The sequence below is a fragment of the Clytia hemisphaerica genome, unplaced genomic scaffold (assembly GCF_902728285.1).
Source record: "Clytia hemisphaerica strain Z4C2 unplaced genomic scaffold, Clytia hemisphaerica genome assembly, whole genome shotgun sequence".
Lineage (NCBI taxonomy): Eukaryota > Metazoa > Cnidaria > Hydrozoa > Leptothecata > Clytiidae > Clytia > Clytia hemisphaerica.
This window is the reverse complement of record NW_027103551.1, coordinates 3685447-3705928: the sequence shown is the minus strand read 5'-3', so window position 1 is coordinate 3705928 and position 20482 is coordinate 3685447. Positions and strand designations below refer to the sequence as shown.

Here is a 20482-nt window from a genome sequence, read left to right as displayed (position 1 = left end):
GAAATATGCCGCGTGGATGGGATAAGTGCTCTTTGGATATTAATGTGATTGAGACATGCGCAGTAAAATTCTTACAGTCCGTCTCCACAGCTTAAAATTCAGAGAGTTCGGAGAATGCTGAGCTGTGGGCCTCACGGTACCCAATAGGAGATCAAGTCAAAGTAAAGAGTGTCTGAAAAAAGGCTTGACAAACGAACTCACCGCCTTTGCTAATGGATGTACATTTCATGTTTTAGATTTTGGGCATTCCAGAAAACAATCATGGACAAGAAGCAGTTACTTTTGTTGGCGAACAAGGTAAGAAATATTCTCTTATTACAAGAATAATATTTCAGTTTATATTGAGTTTATGCATTTGGACTTTTGAGGACGGTGGAATGTCTTAAGTGATTTGGAAAAACCCGCAGTTTTGACCCGCAAAATAAAGGACAGTAAAAGTAGCAGAAAAACACAACACAAAAACTCACTTATACTACTGACGGGGGAGGATACCCATTTTTTATTCCCAAATGCCTCAGTATTTTTTTTTAAGTCTAAAATAGAATTGGCGTTCTTACAATTAATAAACCGTAAAATTGGTCTCCAAACAAATCTGTTGTAACGAAAACAATTAACATAATTCAGAGCTATTTAGAGCTAAAAACTCTTATAAACTGGGTTCTAATAAAAAGTCAACTAACTTTGACATGTACACTTTTATTGGTCTAGTCTTTTTATGTATTCATTTTCTTTTAGAAATAGCCTTACCAAGGCACTTCCGACTCGGAGTTATTCCAGTTTTATCTCCAGAATGGATTTTCAGATTCTCAATCCGTTTTCATTCGTTGGATTATGTCGGAACATTCGCTTATTGCACAGTTCTTCACCTCACTCAAGGGGGAAACAGTGCTGTGTATGGGGATAGAACCCCAAGTATTACGATCGGAGGTACTATATTTTCTATTAAGTAATCTTCTGATAATACTACCTTAAGTGGAAGAAATTTTCGCAGAATTTAATTTCGGGGTTCAAAGCTCAAAATTCGGAAGTTTCGCGGAATTTAATTTCACAGTTGAGAGGATTTTTGTTTAAAATGTTCTAATAATTTTGCCCTCACCAATTTTATAGATGATTTTTTTAATCATGAGAATTCGTGTTTCGCAGAATCTAATTTAGTGGATTTGTTGAGAAACTGCGAACTTAAATTCCGCTAAAATTTGTTCCGCAAAAGTTTTTTCCCTTAAGGTTCCTTAAGTGTTCCAACGCCCGGAACGGGGAGGTGCCAAAAGTTCAATTACAATCTGCACCTGATTTTGGTCTGAGACGGGGGTAGCCTGGACATCCATGCTATGATTTCTTATTCTATATACTGATGGCGAAATATATAGCATAGTATGGGCTGAGAGTTTGAATTTCCCAGATCCTAATAACGGTTGAAAACATAGCTAATCAAATTTTGTTATTCTTTTACCGGTCACACATTTTTTTAGAGAAAGCGCAAGTTCCGAAATTTTGTTTTTATTTTAGTAAGTGAGGATAGCGATAAATTCGAATTTCCCACCGTAAATTTTTTGAGGCAGAAATCTACCTCACAGGTCATACCCGTCCTGTATACATAGGCGTAGCGAGATACCTTGCAAAATTTATGAGGGAGTGCAGACGTTTATGACATATTGATTATCTTTTGATAAAACAAAGACAATAATTACAGTGTCGTAAAAACCGCTCTCATACATAAATTATGCAGGGTATTTTTCTCATTATCAATAAATGCAGACAAGTATCTAGGTTTTATAAGAATTGAAATGTCCAGTAAAGTCCGTTTCCGCCATTATGGATGCAAGCTTTTGAATTTGTAGATGCGACACCTCGCAGATCGAACGTTTGCTTTCTTAGTGGTAGAAATTACGTACCTTGTTAAAAGATGAAATACCTTTCCATCTATATTATAGTTAACTAGCCGTCCCGGCGTCGTCCGAGACGACTTCTTACTCCTTTTAATACGCTCGCTTCGCTCGCTTTTCTATTTTTCAGAAACTTGTAGGGATTTGTATACAAATGTACTTATTTTGCGAGAAGAAATGTTCTTAAATTTAGGCCTTTTTCGTAAAAATTGATGTTTAAAATTTTTAAGGGGACACTAAAATTAATGCACATTAAAAAATATGGTGAAAGTATTTTTAGTTGAATTTTGATTTTTCTTCTCCTTATTAAATTGTATAAATTTGTCATAATTTCTTTTGTTGAAAACCTTGTAAATTTTTTTGAGGCAGAAATCTACCTCACAGGTCATACCCGTCCTGTAAAAGAGGTCTCCATCTTTTCATTATCAATAAATGCAAATAAGTATCTAGAATTTGTAAGAATTGACATGTCCAGCAAAGTCCGTTTCCGCCATTATGGATGCAAACTTTTGAATTTGTAGATGCAACACCTCGCAGATCGAACGTTTGCTTTCTTAGTGGCAGAAATTACTGACAAAAGATGAAAAACCTCTACCGGGTGACCCACGAAAAAGTTCAGACGTTTCCCGACGTCTTGAGGCCGAACAAATGTCCCAAAGTGCTTGGAGTTTTGATATTTAGAAAGTAGATATCCTAACTTAAAATTTGAGCTATCACTTTTTAAATTTGACCAACTTGTTATGCTTATGAGCTTTTAAAGTCAAAATTCACTTTGCGGAAAGTGTAAAAAACACGTAAAAAAGGGGTATCAAATTTGGTATTTTTAGACGTTTTTGATATACAGTTTTTGAAAAAAATCTAGGAAAGCGCCAATTTTTATAAAAACTAGTCTTGTTTTAAACAAAAACTACTTTCAAAGGTGTTTTTATTAATTATTAATGTCATAAAACTCGTTGAATAAGTCAATTTGTAAGTGATTTTCTAATTGATTGCATGAATTTAATACCTCTTTTTTACGTGTTTTTTACACTTTTCGAAAAGTGAATTTTGACTTTAAAAGCTCATAAGTAGAGAACAAGTTGGTCAAATTTAAAAAGTGATGGCTCAAATTTTAAGTTAGGATATCTACTTTCTAAATATCAAAACTCCAAGCACTTTGGGACATTTTTTCGGCCTCAAGACATCGGGAAACGTCTGAACTTTTTCGTGGGTCACCCGGTATATCTCTATATTGTCGTTAATTTTCATTTATCGAAAAGGAAACCCAACATTGAACGAGATGAGAATTAATGCGCCCGTCAACGAAGATAAATCATATCGACAGAACATTCCTTTCACCCTAGCAGTCAACGAAACTATGGATGTTGAGATTCATCAACGATACATAAGCAACGGTAAATATCGATATTTCATTCGCATCAATGAAGAAGAAATTCATTCTGTCGTCAATACCGAAGCAAAACAATTTTATAATGTTAAAGTGTTTGCTGGTCAAGCCTTTTTTGCTGGGAATGCTGTTTGCCCCGCTTCAATCAAGAATGTTAAACATTACAATTTTTTGTAAAAAGAAGATTCTTTGTTGTAACATGTCTTAGGAAGTGGGTGACCATCATGGTCAAACATATTAAAGAACCATTGTTTGAATAACACTATCATGGAATTTCGCAGCTGAACCTAAAAATGCCGTTTTTTAGAGCATTTTACAGTGAAAATTGCCAATTATCCCAAGAATGCTTAACCCTTATTATACTAGGCTTTTAGGGTCGGCTCAAAACTAGGGGGCTGTCCCCGGAGTCAAAAATGCTTATTTTATCCTAAATATTCAATAAATTACGGTTTAAACGATATATTTGACATAACAAATAAATTTGTTTTGGAAATATGTTAATTTTTGTGACACCTTACTAATATAAATGTCATCATGCTCAAGGTGTCCATTTTTGGGGTTTGCCCTGCATCAGTTAAAAATGTCAAACACACAAACTTTTTGTAGAATAAAAACGTGGATATTACAAAGTGCACGTGTTTTTTAGTATTTTATTCAGGATGAATCTCTTAATGTTAGCTTTTTATTCAGCATTTTATTATTATTAATTATTTTATTACTATTATTATTTTTTAATTTATTTTTTAATTAATTGCATTTCAGGCACTTCCATATATCTCAATGGCTATTCGTCCTATTTATAACAAGTAAACTAAATTAATAAATAAATTATTATGTAAAAAAAATATATATATGGTCTAGAAGTGTAAAACCTTTAACTACTCAAAATGGAAACACTAAAGACAAAACCCACAAAACAAAAAGACAATACGAATTACAACAAAAATCTAGAATGAATAACATTCACAGAAAATCAATCAAGTTGGAGTTGAAATGGAAAATATGATGAAATAGAAATCCATCAATGCAAAACTAGTGATCCAAAATGACTATCAGTAAGCAAGCAATTCAATATGAGTTAAGGAGCCCCCCCCCCCCCCCCCAACAGACCCTCAATTCACGCAATCACGCATTTTTTTTTCGAAATTCACGCATTCACGCAAATTTCTCTTGAGTTTCTTTCTTTGATAACCCGATTTTTCAGAAATCGGAAAATTTTGCGGGAAAAATCGGGGAAACATTGGATAATCAGGAAAACTGCATATAATCGGTGGAAAAAAGGGAAAATTTACGTATTCACGCACAAGATAGCCCAGATTCACGCTTTCACGCAATCAAAAAGTGCATTTTCACGTTCACGCAAGTTTTTTCAATTCACACGTTCACGCATTTTTTTCTTCAATTTTCAGGCATTCACACAACCGAAAATGCCCATTCACGCAATCACGCAAACCGCTGGGGGCCCCGTTAAGATTGTTAAGATGGAAAGAAGTAACTCAATATGAGTCAAAAAATATTTCAAGAAAACACATAATCTGTTCCTCAGTTTTCGACCTACACAGGATTTCGGCCTCTCACGAAAATATGATGGAAATAGGGTTGTGTAGGTAGGCCAAGCAGTGTTAATTAGACACCATCACAGATAAAAGATAGTAAAAAGATGTGTTTAATGAAAGTATAACCCGCGCGCAATAATATAAAATAAACTAAAACGTAAGAACCACGGAACCAGCCGAAGAAACTAAAATAACAATGAGAAAAGAAGTATACTTTCTACTACTTTCACGTTTCTGCCACAACGTTACTCTTAGGTGCCCCCCCCCTCGCTTGTTAATTTTTCGAAAATTTTCCAACCCCCGCCGCCCCGGACCCTTATAAAGACCCCCCCCCCCCCGTTTATTAATTCTTAAGAATATTTTCAGCTGTCAAAGAGAAGGCCCCTTATTTTGCTCTTAATAGCCTGATTTTAGACTATATTTATCTTATTTTGGGGGTTTCAGAAGTACAATTTTCAACCCCCCTGGCAATTAGGTCCCCCCCGTTTATTAAAATTTCAAAAAATTTCCACCCCCCCCCGTTTATTTGGCACCTAAGAGTAAAGATATTAGAAGAGATAAGGAACTGGGATTGGATTGCCACTATCCAACCCTGTGGCTCTCACACACATTTTACAGTTCAAAGAATAAGATGGAAAGAGTGGGGAAAGAATGAGGATTTAAAAAATTGGACTAGAAACCCGTTCGAAGCCCAATACGCCCGTGACCGCTTACCGCAAGAGCTGGTGAACGAGTGAATCTTGAGAGAGTTGAAATCTTGAAAATTCTGAAAAATGACGAAATTTAACCCGTCGAAGACTGCAATCTAACTTTGAGTTTTCAGCACCTTTATGTGGCATTCGGACTATGAAAAAAGGAAATGCATCCCGTTTATCAAACAACTTATAAATAAAAATCCCGACAATGGTAATATCCAGGTTTAAAAATATTACCAGAGTGCTCAATTTTGAGTTCAAGCTCATCTGGATCTCTATAAAAACAGACTGAAACAAGTTACCGTCACTGATAGCACACAAATCATCAATGAAAAATATATAATTTTCAATTTGCAAAAATATACTTACGACCAAAAAGTTTATTCGCTCGATTGAGATCAAAATCATAGATTGAAGCTTGGATAAATTGTACAACTGCCCTATCTGGACAAGTTGAAATACAGAGCTATATATCTCTTCAGTGAGGCTTATTCACTTCTGCAAGATATAACTCTGCAGGCAAGGCTTAAAACTCGGAGAAATTCTAAATGGTGGAGACTAAGTATAGTAGACAGCATTGGATTGAGAAATATGAAATAAATTGATGCTTGAAAAAATCAATAAAATAAAAATTTATCTTAAACAATAATTTGTCGGAACAAAAGAAGAGCAAAAGTAGTGTTGTTGAATGTGGGGTTGATGCTTGAAAATAAGCTTGTGAAAAAAAGAAGTGAGATTGGATCGGCTAAGGTATTCAAATAGGTTCAAAGTAAAAAAAACTCCATTGCTTGAAAAATGGCTAAACATGAAGTAATAGAGATATAATAATTTAAATTTGAAATATAGAAAATAAAATATTTATTATCTTATCGACAACTTGGGAGACTAGGGACTTGAAAGAAAATAGACAAAACTAGAAGTAAATTGCAACTTTGATTGGAGAATTGTGGAGATATTGAATTGTTGTTAGTATAGAAGTCTTACTAGTAGTGATTGTTAAAATGTCGAATTTGTCGAGTGTCATAAACTAATGTTGCATAATATATATTGCAAGACTAACATCTAATAAATATTCTTTTTAAAGAATTGCGAAATTTAATAGAATCAACCTTTTCCCGAATAGCCTTTAGGAGATAATTCAAAAGGCGACTTGCCTTGCCAATAAACAGTTTTTCAGATGCATTACGTACATAACTAGAAGCAATCTCTTCAATATTACGTGTTGGTCTACCAGCAGCTCTCAGATGGAAGCCCTTTAGGTATGATGGGAAATCCTCCAGATGAATTGACTTGTGGGCAAGTTTTATCGAATTCAACCCGTTGTTGCATTGGTAACCAGCCAAGGTTTATTACGTCCTCAGTTGTTGAATACTTTAGCGTTACAAAGGGTGCGATTCGACATAGAAGCTTATCAAGTTTTTTGAATTGATATTGTGGAAGGTTCCAGAATGACGAGCAACAATAGTTGATCCTGGGTAACAATAGTGCTTCTGCGAGTTGCTTACGTAAGCGATACCATGCAGTGCGACGAAGGTATCGAAGAACATATAGCTTTGCATATACCGATTGACAAAGTTTGTTAACATGAGCCTCCCAGTTCAAATTTTCGCCGAACTGAACACCAAGCAGTTTATACACGGTAACTCTTTCGATCAATTCGTTTGTATAATAAATATGGAAAGCCGGATGGGTTGGGTTAGCGAGTGCGTGCAGCTTACCCATTCTGGAAGTCGATAAGAGTATGATATTTGACTTCTTGTTGTTGAACGCAAGATTGTTTTTGGTCGACCAATATTTGAGCTGATCTAGGCGTTGTGTCATTCTGATGATTGCGTCTGGTACGTTTTTAGGTCTACAATGTTCGTAATTTGTAGTATCGTCAGCATATTGGTTGGTACTACCACCCTCGACGTTGTCTTGTAAGTCCACGGTGTATAGATTAAACAAGATCGGTCCGAGGATGGAGCCTTGTGGTACACCAAACTGAACATTGCCTTGTTCAGACTGCTTGTCGTCGACCTGAACAAATTGCTTGCGATCGCTGAGGTATGACAACATGAGCAACGCGGCCTTGTCGGAGAAGCCGATTTTCCGTAGTTTGGTTATGAGTGTCTTATAATCAACCGTGTTGAAGGCTTTCGAATAATCAAGAAATGCTGCGAGTGTGATTTCCCCTTTGTTCAATGAACGAACGATATCATCTCGAATTTTAATAAGCAACGTTTCGGTCGAGTGACGTTTGCGAAAGCCAGATTGGGTTTGCTTATATATCTGATGTTGGTCGATGTATTTTACGATTTGTTTTGCCATTAAACGTTCAAAAAGTTTGGAGAGTATGGGTAGCACGGTATTAGGTTCGAATTGATCTTGAGTGGTAGATTGTTCGGTTTTCAGAATAGGTGTTCTGTCGATTTTCCACTGTTGATGAAAGGTCGTTTCGGCGATACCTGTGTTGATTATATGCGTGAGTAGAGATGCAAGATGATCAGCAATAGGTTTGATGAGTGAAACTGGAAGATTGTCGTATCTAGAAGAGCAGTCAGTTCGAAGATTCTTGATTTCTTCGACTACTTGTTCATATGTGACAGGTTGGAATTCGAATTCATGCTCGACATTTGTAGCAAGATCTTGAAGAAGGAGCTGGATTTCCTCGATTGAAGTTGGCTGTGATCCAAGGATTCTAGGAGTTGTGGAAATGTAGTGATCGTTTAATTCGGAGGGTTGAATATTGATAACACTTTTCTTTGGGTGGAGGATTCGGTGAATAAGCTTCCAGACATCTTTCGGTTTTTTGGATGAGAGAAGTTTACGGTAGAAAGTTTTTTTGGTGTGTTTTACCTGTATTTTTAGAGTATTTCGAGCTTCTCGGAATTCTATCCAGTCGGAATCTGTTTTTCTCTGATGAGCTAAAACTAAAGTTCGCTTTTCGTGACAGGCTTTTTGTAAGTTACTGATTATCAAGTTCTTCATCCAGGTTGCTTGTGAACGAGTGACTTTTATTCTTTTCAGAGGTGCATGGCGTTCGATGCAGTTAAGTAGTGAATAGTTCAGTGTGTTTAAACTATCATCAGCGCAATCAGTCGCATAAACGAGGTTGAAAGGAACAGTGGCGGTATCAGCAACATACGCAGGTAAATCAAAGTTTCTCATGTCACGGATTATCTTATGCCGAGGTTCGAATCTCGCAACACGGGTGTTCATGTAGGCGTATACAGCATCGTGGTCGCTGATTTCCGGTGTCGGAAGGACGTTACAGAACTTCACTTAGCACGAGGTGTTCGTTGAGATATGATCGATGAGGGATACTCTTTTGCGAGATGGAGAGTTGACATATTGGGTTAAGTCGAATGAACGAAGGGTTTCAAGGTAAGAGTCTTTGAATTGAGAGTTTGAAAGAAGGTCGAATTAAAATCGCCAGTTATCACAACATTACCAGTTCAATCTAGAGTAGCATTTCCAATAATGCACTCAAAGATTTCAAGCCTTTCTGCGTGAAGTACGGCTGGTAGGTGATGCATAAGAGCAGCTTTGAGTGTTTGTTTTTTCCCTCGATTTCAACCCATAGGTGTTCGAGATCTGGGTTGATGTTGATGCCAGCGTTTATTTTGATTTAGTTTTTCGAGGTGAAGGTCTTGGAGTTGTTGTTGAGCTATTTCTTACTTGGTCGAGTTGGGAGAGGTCTCGGACGTTGCAGAACAGTAGGACAGAGGGTAAACATTGTTGACACATCCATTCGGTAACGGAAGCTTTCTTGTTCGGATGGACACAAGAGAGGTGAGATTTTTGTTGACAGCGGTAACAGCTAACGGTTTTGCTGTTTTTTTCAAACCGTTTTTGAGGAAAGGGAGCATAAGGTGGTCCGGGATTCGTTTCGACATCTCCTGACAAAAGTATATTGGTACCTGAGATGTTAAGCTGGAAGGTAGCGCAGTGATTTGCATACAAGCGGATCGGCGAGCAGAATCTTCGTTTGTTGTTGTTTTTTGAAGGAGAAAATCTTGATCTGTGAGTCGAATTCTCCAATCTGCACGGCAAAAAATATATCAGCAGAATCAGCGTGACAATCTTCTTCTTTTGAATCATAATTTAGCTGTTAAATCTGTAGTTTCATAAAGAATTTCATTAAAAACTTCTCAATTTTTACGCTTTGAACGTCAGTTGAAGAAAAAACATCAGTTCTCAATAGCTTAAAAAAAGATTTGATGTTCTTAGCTACTTTCTATGGTAAGATAATTCACCAAAACTTTATGTATCTCATAAGGTTAGCTTTTTAAACGATGATTTATATGCAGGGGAGATAATAAAATATGAGGATATAGGGGCATCAGTGATGTGAAGTCTCATGAGAAGGTTTTGAAGAAGGACACTTATAAAAAAACTAGACATGAAAATAATACATAATAGTTATCGGACATTTGCGAGTATAATATCAGGAATATATAATGCAAATTGTTAAAAATGATGATCATAACATTAAAAATATCAGTTTCTGTATTTTTTAAGTTCTTTGCTTCTTCACCGATCAAAATCCAACGTTAAAGGGACATAAAAGTACTGAGGAAATTTGTAAACAAACCGTATGCAGCGGGATACAAAATCAAAACAAATTTTACATGTCAAAATAAAAAATATGACTGATTTTGATTGTTTGAAAAATTTGCTTTGGACACATGATTTTATTGTTCTTTTTGATGACACGTGGTTCGCGCAATGTTTACATTTTATTTCTTTTATGTCCCTTTAAAAAGACTGGCTTTAAAATGAAGTATTAGATTTTCTGAACAAAAACAGAAAATTTCCGTTTCCGACATTGGGCCTAGATTCCGCAATTCCGTGTTCAGTGAATTCCGCTATTCTGGACAAAAACAAGAGCAGAATTCGCTCCCCCGTGAGATTTCTCCTTTTAAAGGGTTATAGTGAATTTGCGTATTTGCACTTTTTGCACTTTTCAGAGCGGCGGAGTCATTGATATGATTTGAAATAACCCGCACTTTTAGCCCGTGAAATCGAGAACGGTAAAACTGCTTTACCGTCATCCCAGTTGATCAGGAAGTAGACAAATCAGAAAATAACCGTCTCCGTCACAGAAAAACACAAATACAAAATACACCTTTTCGACCGTAGCCGCTAACTGCCGGGTGGGCATTTTTTGTCCGTTTTACCACCCTAAAACCGCCCAGCCTTTTTTTTATTGTTCATAGGTGAGAAAAAAAAGACTGGGACGGTTTAAGGGTGATAAAACGGACAAAAAAATGATCGCGAGGCAATTGGCGGCTACGGTCGAAAAGGTGTATTTCGCTTATATCAAGTTATACCCGGGTGAAAACAATAATAAATTATTAATGAAATTGTACAGGAGACTTTCCAACGAATTTAAGAAGTCACTAATAGTGATGTTTCACACTTGAATGTCGCCCAACAGAATTTCGATTGAGATAAAATCAATTCTGAATTCAGAATGATCAATAATTCGAATTGAAAAATATTACACTAAAAATAAATGAAAACATGATTTAAAAAAGGGTGAAAAGTGAATATTTGACTCGTCAGTGTCCTGGAAAAAAACGAAACAAAAAAAAACTTATACATTAATAAAAATATCAATTTATATAATTTATGACCCAATTGAGCTATTCCATTAAATTTCCATACAGGGCGTGGACGAACCCTTTTTAAGGCAAATAAAGATTCTTAGAAATGTGCGGATACCAACTGGAAAATGGCAAAATTTACAAAAGAACCCTTAGAAAAATTCTTTACATACCTTAAAAGTAAGGGCAGGAAGAACTAAAATCAGTCTTTTACCCCCTAGAAATTTTAGAATAAACTTTAACCTTTCTAGAAAAATGAAAAAAATACTCCGTTATACCCCCTGGAAATTCTTCTCAGATTACCCCCTGGAACTGTTCATCCATCCCCTATTGGATAAAAAATGGAATAGCTTGATTTCTTTTTCAAAAAACCATTTTGATTGTCCTGGGCATTGAATAACTATTGATGGCCCAAAGAAATTTCATCTTGTTAAATTATTATGAACTTGAGAATAATAATGAGTGTTGATGATTTTACTTGATATAAACCTGTTCCGGTTTTTTTCAGACACTGTATATTTATGCAATATCTTGTAATCAGGAGAAAAAAAAATGCTTTTATTGGACATTTTGGTGTTCTCATCATTTCTTATCCAATCAACGTGCAGCAATAAAGTGAGTAAAGTTTTTCCAAAAGTGCGTCCGTGAAAATTTAAACCAAACTTACCTTGCTAGATTGGTACTTAATTTCTGCTACATTACATTTCGCGTTTTCGTGAATTTTAATAAATCTAATATAAATCTTAAATCCACGGGAAATTTTCAGCATAAAATAAGCTATAAGCTTCATTTCAAGTTTCAGATTTTGGGCATTCCAGAAAACAATCATGGACTAGAAGCAGTTACTTTTGTTGGCAAACAAGGTAAGAAATACATACAAGAATAATATTTCAGTCTATATCGAGTTTAAGCATTTGCACTTTTAAGGACGGCGGAGTGTCTTAAGTGATTTGGGAAAACCCGCAGTTTTGACCCGCAAAATCAAGGACAGTAAAAGTAGCAGAAAAACACAACACAAAAACTCACTTATACTACTGACGGAGGAGGATATCTTTATTTTTATTCCCGAATGCCCCAGTATTTTTTTTAAAAGTCTAAAATAGTATTGTCGTTCTTACAATTAATAAACCGTAAAATTAGTCTCCAAACAAATCTGTTGTAACGAAAACAATTGACATATTTCAGAGCTATTTAGTCAGATTTTGTAAATCGCAGAATTTCTCAGAACACGCCCAGCCTAAAAACTCTTATAAACTGGGTTCTAATAAAAAATCAACTAACTTTGACATGTACACTTTTATTGGAAGTCTTTTTATGTATTCATTTTCTTTTAGAAATAGCCTTAACAAGGCACTTCCGACTCGGAGTTATATTCCAGTTTTATCTCCAGAATGGATTTTCAGATTCTCAATCCGTTTTTCATTCGTTGGATTATGTCGGGGATGGAACATTCGCTTATTGCACAGTTCTTCACCTCACTCAAGGGGGAAACAATGATGTGTACGGGGATAGAACCCCAAGTATTACGATCGGAGGTAGTATCTTTTCTATCAAGAAATCTTCTGATAATACTAACTTCAGTGGAAGAAATTTTCGCAGAATTTAATTTCGCGGTTCACAGCTCAAAATTCGGAAGTTTCGCGAAATTTAATTTCGCAGTTGAGAAGGATTTTTTATTTAAAATGTTCTAGTTTGCCCTAATAATACCAATTTTATAGGTGATTTTTTTAATCATGAGAATATTTGTGTTTCGCGGAATTTAATTTCGCGGATTTGTCAAGAAACCGCGAAATCGAATTCCGAGAAAATTTGTCCCACAAAAATTTCTTCCCTTAAGGTACCTTTTAAAATTGTATAATTTTTTTCTGACACCCGGACCGGGGAGGTGCCAAAAGTTTAAATTACAACCTGCACCTGATTTTGGTCTGAAACGAGGGTAGCCTGGAGATCCATGCTATGATTTCTTATTCTATATACTGATGGCGAAATATATAGCATGGTATGGGCTGAGAGTTTGAATTTCCCAGATCCTAATAACGGTTGAAAACATAGCCAATCAAATTTTGTTATTCTTCTACTGGTCACAATTTCTTAGAGAAAGCGTGAGGTCCGAAATTTTGTTTTCATTTTAGTAAGTGAGGACATCGCTAAATGCGAATTTCCCACTGTAAACTTTTTGAGGCAGAAATCTGCCTCACAGGTCATACCCGTCCTGTATACATCAGGTTATAAAAGTACAAGACGGTTCTCCTGTCTAAGATGAGGGTGGCATTTTGATGTAGAGGGTAAACAATTTCTTATATCTCCAGGGTCGAAATTTCTATTAAAGGTATAGAGTAGTTTTTTAAACATTTGAAGCTGTGAAAAGTAAAAGTTTTCCATAAAATTTTGCCACTGTAAAAGACGTCTTCATTTTTTCATTATCAATAAATGCAAACAAGTATCTAGAATTTGTAAGAATTGACATGTCCAGCAAAGCCCGTTTCCGCCATTATGGATGCAAACTTTTGAATTTGTAGATACGACACCTCGCAGATCGAACGTTTGCTTTCTTAGTGGCAGAAATTACGTAACTTGACAAAAGATGAAAAACCTCTCTGTCTATATTATCGTTAATTTTCATTTTTTTAAAGGAAACCCAACATTGAACGAGATGAAAATTAGTGCGCCCGTCAACGGAAATAAATCATATCGACAGAACATACCTTTCACCCTAGCAGTCAACGAAACTATGGACGTTGAAATTCATCAACGATACATAAGCAACGGTAAATATCGATATTTCATTCGCATCAATGAAGAAGAAATTCATTCTGTCGTCAATACCGAAGCAAAACAATTTTATAATGTTAAAGTGTTTGCTGGTCAAGCCTTTTATGCTAAGCAAGCTGTTTGCCCCGCTTCAATCAAGAATGTTAAACATTACAATTTTTTGTAAAAAAAGATTCTTTGTTGTAAAATGTCTTTAGAAGTGGGTGACCATCGACCAGCAGGTACACAAGGTTGTTTCAACGTTTATCTAACGTTCACAACATCAATATAACGTTAGATGAACGTTGAAACAACGTTGTGTGCCAGCTGGGCATGGTCAAACATATTAAAGAACCATTGCTTGAATAACACCGTTAAGGATTTTGGCAACTGAACCTAAAAATACCAATTTTAAGAGCAATTTAAAGTGTAAATTGCCAATTTTCCTCCAAGAATATTTAACCCTAATTATACTAGGCTTTTAGGGAAGGTTCAAAACAAGGGGGCTGTTCTCAGAGTCAAAAATGCTTATTTTATCCTAAATATTCAATAAATTACGGTTTAAACGATATATTTGACATCAAAAATAAATTTGTATTGGAAATGTGTTAATTTTTGTGACACCTTACTGATAGAAATGTCATCATGCTCAAGGTGTGAAAATTTTTAGGTGTCCATTTTGAATATCCATTACAAAATGAAAAAACACTTATGTGAACACAAATGAAGCCACTTATTTCCCATCCAGAACGCCCCCTTGTGGTTTTTACACAAACTTAAAAGTAAAATCTATCGCTAAAATTTAGAAAAATGCAGTCCTCAAAAACAAAGGAACTGCTAGATACAATCCGTCGGCGCAATAAGAAATAAGTGGTATCATTTGTCCTTGACTGGGAAAGGTAAGAGATTCTACTCTATATCCTTCGGGCTTTAAACTCAATGGGTTAAATCACAGTGCTTGTTTTGCTGCTAAAATGATAAAATCTCATTGGATGAAAATACCGAAGAACTGCGATCGCAGACAGGTAAAACGCGTTAACAATACAATGCGATTTGCTTAAATAATCGGAAAATCTATCTATAATTTCATAATAAGGACATCGTTCTTGAAATCAAGACCAAGCTTTAGCATTGGATCCTTTTCAACACATTTTGATACAAAACACCCCCTACTCACAGACCCGGTGGAATGTCTTCAGCCAGTAGACGGATGAAAATAACGAACTAAAACTCGACAGGGATTGATATTCCCATATTTTTTATGGCTGGGGGGAGGTTAAATTCCATCGCTTTAAAGTAAGAAAATGCAGTGGGGATGGGGAAAAACAGCATAATATTTTGCAGTGGGGGTTTATTTCTTTGATTATTTTCAATAGGGATAAAAATTTAATTAAAGAGTTTAATTTTCCACTGTGGACGATATTTTGGCCAAATTTTCCAGTGGGAAGGGATCCCAGTGGGTCTGTGAGAAGGGGGTGTTACAAACAAGCGAATCAGCTAGGGCCACACGTTATATGTATTAATTTTACCAGAATCTATATAAACATTGTTTCTCTTGCATTTTCGTACATTACCTCAGTTTTTTACGCCAAATTGAATCAACTACAATAGTTTTCACACTTTTCACAATCTCCTTCTACGCCTAGTCCTCAGCCCACATAAAATTATATTATGTTTATGGGATATTATCTATCTAACAATAGTTTATATATTTCTTATTGTCTGCCATATTCTATCTAGGCCGACTATCTTGCGACCAAGCATTATCCAGTCTAAGTACAACAAATCGAACAAAACTTCCAAACATCATATCTCAGTATTCTGATTCCGAGCGTCATTTAGTTTTCCTTATTCCTTCCGATGAGTCCTTCTTCTCGTATCTGTTCGAGTTGTTAGGTATTTATATATTTTAATACACACAGCATATACATTATTATATAACACTTTTCTTGTAAGAAGAACCAATATTCTTGGAGATCAAGGAAATAATGTTAAATTTTTTTTTTAATTACCAGACCAATTACTTTAAGCACACAAAATATTCGCCAGAAGAAACTTTTTCTGAACACAAATTTTTGCTGATTGGCCGGTAGCGTAAAATAAATAAGAAAAGAACCAAAAATCGTCAAAACTTTTGAAAGGGTCGGCTCGCCATAGTTTGTACGCCTATTGAAGTATTTTCCGAAATTTTAACCACTGCTTTACAGGCTCTAAAGAAGAGATGCGCCTAATCTGTCCCCTGTCAAAATTTCAAAGTCATAGCATTTATTAATCTTGAGATTTTAAGGGGGTGGGGGGGGGCTGCAATGCTTCCCTAGTAAAAAATGGGAAGATGCTCGAAGGGTTGATAGCCCAAAACACGTCTTTAAGGTATATAACCTTAACGCTTACAAGCATAGCCAGGCTGGAATTATTATAGAATAATAAAAATTTAAGATACCCAGCCTCAGCCCAATGTTTAAGGGAAAAAAAAGTGTACGACGAAAAAGAAAGACTTGAAAACATTGTTTTGATAGGATAGGGTGTCAAATGTCATTTTTTGGGAAAAGTCAGAAAATTTAACATGTGGTGTTTTTTATGATTTAAGGTCAGAAGTCCAAAATTGGCCGAGCCCCCTGGGGGTACTGATTGGCACTACAGGCAAAAATTAGAAAAAATGGATTTTCAGGTCATATGTCAAAACTATTGCAAATCTTTTTTTTTTCATTTGTTGTACTAGATTTTATGAAGAAACAACAAAATAATTATATTGGGTTTAAAATTGCACCCATTTGGACCCTAAATAAGCCGTTTGAAGCCAATTTTGGGTAGCAAAATGCTTTTTAACGCCAATTTCATAACATTTAAACTAATTAATTCACATGTCTGAAATTTTCTGCCTTTGACATTTGACGCCCCGCCTTAACATAGATTACATTAAAAACTGTAAAAATAAAAAGGACTTACGATATCTATTGCACTTTCCTCTATAACCAAACGTCACTTTCTCTTAAGGTATCAAGAATTCGTAGAACATATATCTCATTATAACCATGCAAATGAAAAGAAAGTTCTCATTTGAATTATTTAACCTTTTTTTTTCTCTAAAAATGAAAATGGAGAAAGGAATGATATATGGTTATTAACTTGCAACAGTTAAAAGGAAAAACCATAGGGTCAGTACCCTGGAATTTGTGAGGAGATTACATTAAAAGGACAGCAAAAAAGGTTGCGGTTAAAGTATTTAAAATATGTGAGTACTAAACACATTCCAGCAGTAAAGACATTTAAGGACTCCGCACGATAGTCTATTATAATAATCATTAAATTATTGACTGAGGCACATTTATACACACTTAACACCTTGATTTTTCAAGGCACACTTTTCAAATTTCTTTTATTAAGTACAGAAATCTGCAGAAATAGGATTTAAAGTCATGAGTGCGCCTAAATGATAAGCTTACTAAGCCATGATTTTATACACAAGAGAGTAATAGGCTTAAGCCATTCCAAAAACAATTATGATTTGGAGAATAACAAAAAAGGCAGAAGTCAAGGGGGCAAGGGGATTTTTCCTAATGTCAGGGGGAAAATGAGAACTTTTTCTAAAGGTATTTTCCAAATACTAAATATGGATCAACTACAACTGGAGTCTATTATCCCATGATCATCTAATAAGTTGTAGTAAAATATAATAAAATAATTTACAAAAACTTAAAATTCTAAATATTTTGAAAAATTATAAATCTTATCACATATCTCATGATAATTCAGCTCCAGTGTTACTAGTTTTATATTGCACACTGCAACGACAAAAATGCATGCAATTAAAAAAAGCAACTGATTTTTTCTCTCACTTTCATTCTGATTTTCGTACCAACCAATCTAAGAATGTTTTAAATGATGTAGCCAAAAGTTATATGAATGATTCAATTTTCAAAGGTATTAACTATAAATTCGATAAAATTGTATATCGTCCAATCAAAACACATGAATAATACCATACATAAATGTCCATACTAAAAGATAAGTAAACAGTTCACCAAAAATACCATTTGTCCACACATGCCATTTAGATAAGAAATATCGATCCCATTGTGACTGAGTTTTCAGTCCTAACAATACAGACATAAAGATTGACGCAATCATATAAAAGAAAAAACCATTCAATCCAGTTAATCCAAGAATGCCAGCCGCTGATCCAGAAACAAATGCTAAAAATGCACGACAATATTCTACTAAGGCAGAATTACTTCGAATTGCAAATGGGTTATACGCCTCAAATTCGAAACCAGGTATTTCTTCTGATTCAGCTGCCATGTTTAATTCTTATTTAGTGTCTTTTAATAAAATCTAAAGAACAAAGAAGGGCGTTGTTATTTTAGTAAAAAAAAATTACAGCAATGGAAATACAACCCAAAAGTATGTGAATCTGTGTGAATGACTCTCAAATATTTCCTCCATAAGCATCCCCCTCCATTAAGCACCATAAATTAATTCGTCCTTGTACCTTACAAACCCCCGATGGAGCCTCTAAATGTCATATGTGCTCTTTTTCCATCCCTACCAGTCCCTACTGGATTTTTTGGCTCGAAAACAATGGAATTCAAATCCCCAGCCATAAAGAAACATGGGAATACTTACAGTCAGGACTTCCTTTCACTTTATCGATTAAATTATTTTGGTTTTGCTTTCGATTTCAAGCAAAGGTCTTAGCAACAGGACACATAGCAACGGGGCTGGGTAGAAAAATCTAAACATAGAATTCAAAAAAAATTCCGATCATCGCATAGAGCACTGAAAAATACCCCCTTTCCATGTTTAGTTTGTTCTACCTTGGATTATAACTGAATATATCTTCAAATAACCTTTGTCCGCCATCAGCCTGCACAGTAATCTTTGCCTGCTTCAATTCTTAGATAATGAATAAGAGAGGTGCGCTTCGCTAAGCCGTGCTCGCAGGCAATAAATTTATATGTTTACTTATCTTGTATATTTTAGTGATATTTGACAAAATATGCACGGCATTGATTATGACATCATTAAATATGTCAATATCGATTCAACACCTGTTTAAGCAAATAATTTATAGATAGTTCTTTTTATCGCGAAATTTAGAAATACGAGCAAAAGAGTCAAATTTAAGAGATGTATTCTATGTAAGATTATATTAGCGTAAATTTTCATGAAAAATATTTCGCAATGGCAGTATGCCCAATCGTGCCCACGGGAAAGTTCCAATTTTCAATTATCAGGAAATCGAGGAAATTGGTTCACCATGTGAATAAAAAACATACGGAATGAAACCTGACAGAAGGTTTTCAAGAAGATTTATTCAGATAAAACTATAAGAGGTTCATTACTTGTGGATTTTAAAACCTACATAAGCAAAAACAAAAGTCGTTGGGAAAGAAAGAGTAAACGCAAGACAGAAGGTTTGGTTGTGTTGATCAGGTTAAATTTTTATTCTATCAGAACTAATGTTTAAAAAGACCAAGGAAGCCCGACTTAGTTCCACCTTATTTTGCGCCCACAATAGAATGATCCAAATACGGCGGGTGTTACAATGATAAACTATTTCAAATTGATAGTGTTTATTTTCTGAAATATACAGATAGTATATTTAATATTATTTACTTATTTATTTCAAGCATGTGATAGCATAAATTTAAATATATGGCTGAAAAAAAAAACAAATGATGGTAGTTCTGTTTTTTCCTCAAACCCCTGTACAGCTATTTTACATATATCGGAAAAGAACTACCATAGGAATTCCAATACATGACTCGATTGGTTAATTTCGGAATGGCTTCAGAAAGTCATAATGGCAGATAATTTTAAAAGTTTCTGATGAGGAAATGTGTGGAATTTATTGATGTTGATGGCTTGTTGATTCTTTAAAGAAAAAAAATTAACAGGTATATAGCTTTTTCTAATCTTGGAATATCGAAGTATCAGCTTCACTGATTATTGCGGCTGGGCCGACTCGAGATTTATGTTTTAAAGGTGAGTGTCGGTTGGGCTGCACAAAAAGAACATATATTAGGACCCTTCCGGTGCTCAGCTAAAAAAACACTATTTTTCTCACCGGAAAGTTCCAGAGCTCTTCCGGTGCTTCCAGAGCAAGTGATTTTTAACATGTTAACATGAGGTTTCACTACTGTACCATGAGTCGGCTGATTTTTAAAAAATATGCGCATGCGCAGTTAGTTTTATTTCATATGATCAGCACAGCGAGCGCTATTGTAATTATATCTAAGATATCTTGCGGTGTTCCAGAGCACAAAAAAACAGCAAATTTTGCTCCGGACGTTTCCGGAGCATCGGAAAGGTCCTCATATATTATTGATGGTTGCCATATAGAGTCCCCTGCCCAGTTGGCGACCCGTCTAGTTGGCAACCGAACGTCTTTGAACCCAGAAAAGTCATACAAAAACGAGTAGAATCTGAAAGATCCAACTTTGCACGGAAGCACACGAAAAAGCCGGATTTTTTGAAAAAAATAAAAAATGGCTACCTGTGGACAAAAAAGCTTTGTAAGAAAAAATGCTTGAACTGCCACTCCAAAAAATACTTGTCCAAAGCGATGAGTATGTTAGAAAGCATTTCTATAAAAATCAGCTCAATAGGGTTTCCTTCT

General features: G+C 35.3%; 2 protein-coding genes and 1 long non-coding RNA gene across 3 annotated transcripts in view; 2 read left to right on the top strand and 1 right to left on the bottom strand.

The window, feature by feature from the left end:
* LOC136800320 (uncharacterized) overlaps positions 1 to 16948 on the bottom strand; it is a 76711-nt gene extending 59763 nt beyond the window's left edge. Inside the window, exon 1 of the mRNA XM_067056953.1 lies at positions 16810 to 16948. The gene's annotated coding sequence lies outside the window, so the exon portion shown is untranslated. The remainder of the gene's footprint in view (positions 1 to 16809) is intronic.
* Positions 222 to 3811, top strand: LOC136800072 (uncharacterized). The gene is made up of 3 exons (XR_010845672.1): positions 222 to 297; positions 736 to 927; positions 3143 to 3811. It is a non-coding gene; the product is annotated as an uncharacterized lncRNA (long non-coding RNA).
* On the top strand, positions 11526 to 15078 carry LOC136800324 (uncharacterized). The gene is made up of 4 exons (XM_067056958.1): positions 11526 to 11727; positions 11915 to 11975; positions 12447 to 12647; positions 13746 to 15078. The coding sequence occupies exons 1-4, from the start codon at positions 11665 to 11667 to the stop codon at positions 14048 to 14050; spliced, it is 630 nt and encodes a 209-aa protein (XP_066913059.1). The 5' UTR covers positions 11526 to 11664; the 3' UTR covers positions 14051 to 15078.
* Positions 16949 to 20482: the final 3534 nt, after the last annotated feature.

Excerpts from the sequence above, each read along its gene's own strand:
- LOC136800324 (XM_067056958.1), top strand. The coding sequence starts at position 11,665 with ATGCTTTTATTGGACATTTTGGTGTTCTCATCATTTCTTATCCAATCA. Across the intron at positions 11,728-11,914 it reads AATCAACGTGCAGCAATAAA|ATTTTGGGCATTCCAGAAAA; the intron begins GTGAGTAAAGTT and ends TTCAAGTTTCAG. Across the intron at positions 12,648-13,745 it reads CCCAAGTATTACGATCGGAG|GAAACCCAACATTGAACGAG; the intron begins GTAGTATCTTTT and ends ATTTTTTTAAAG.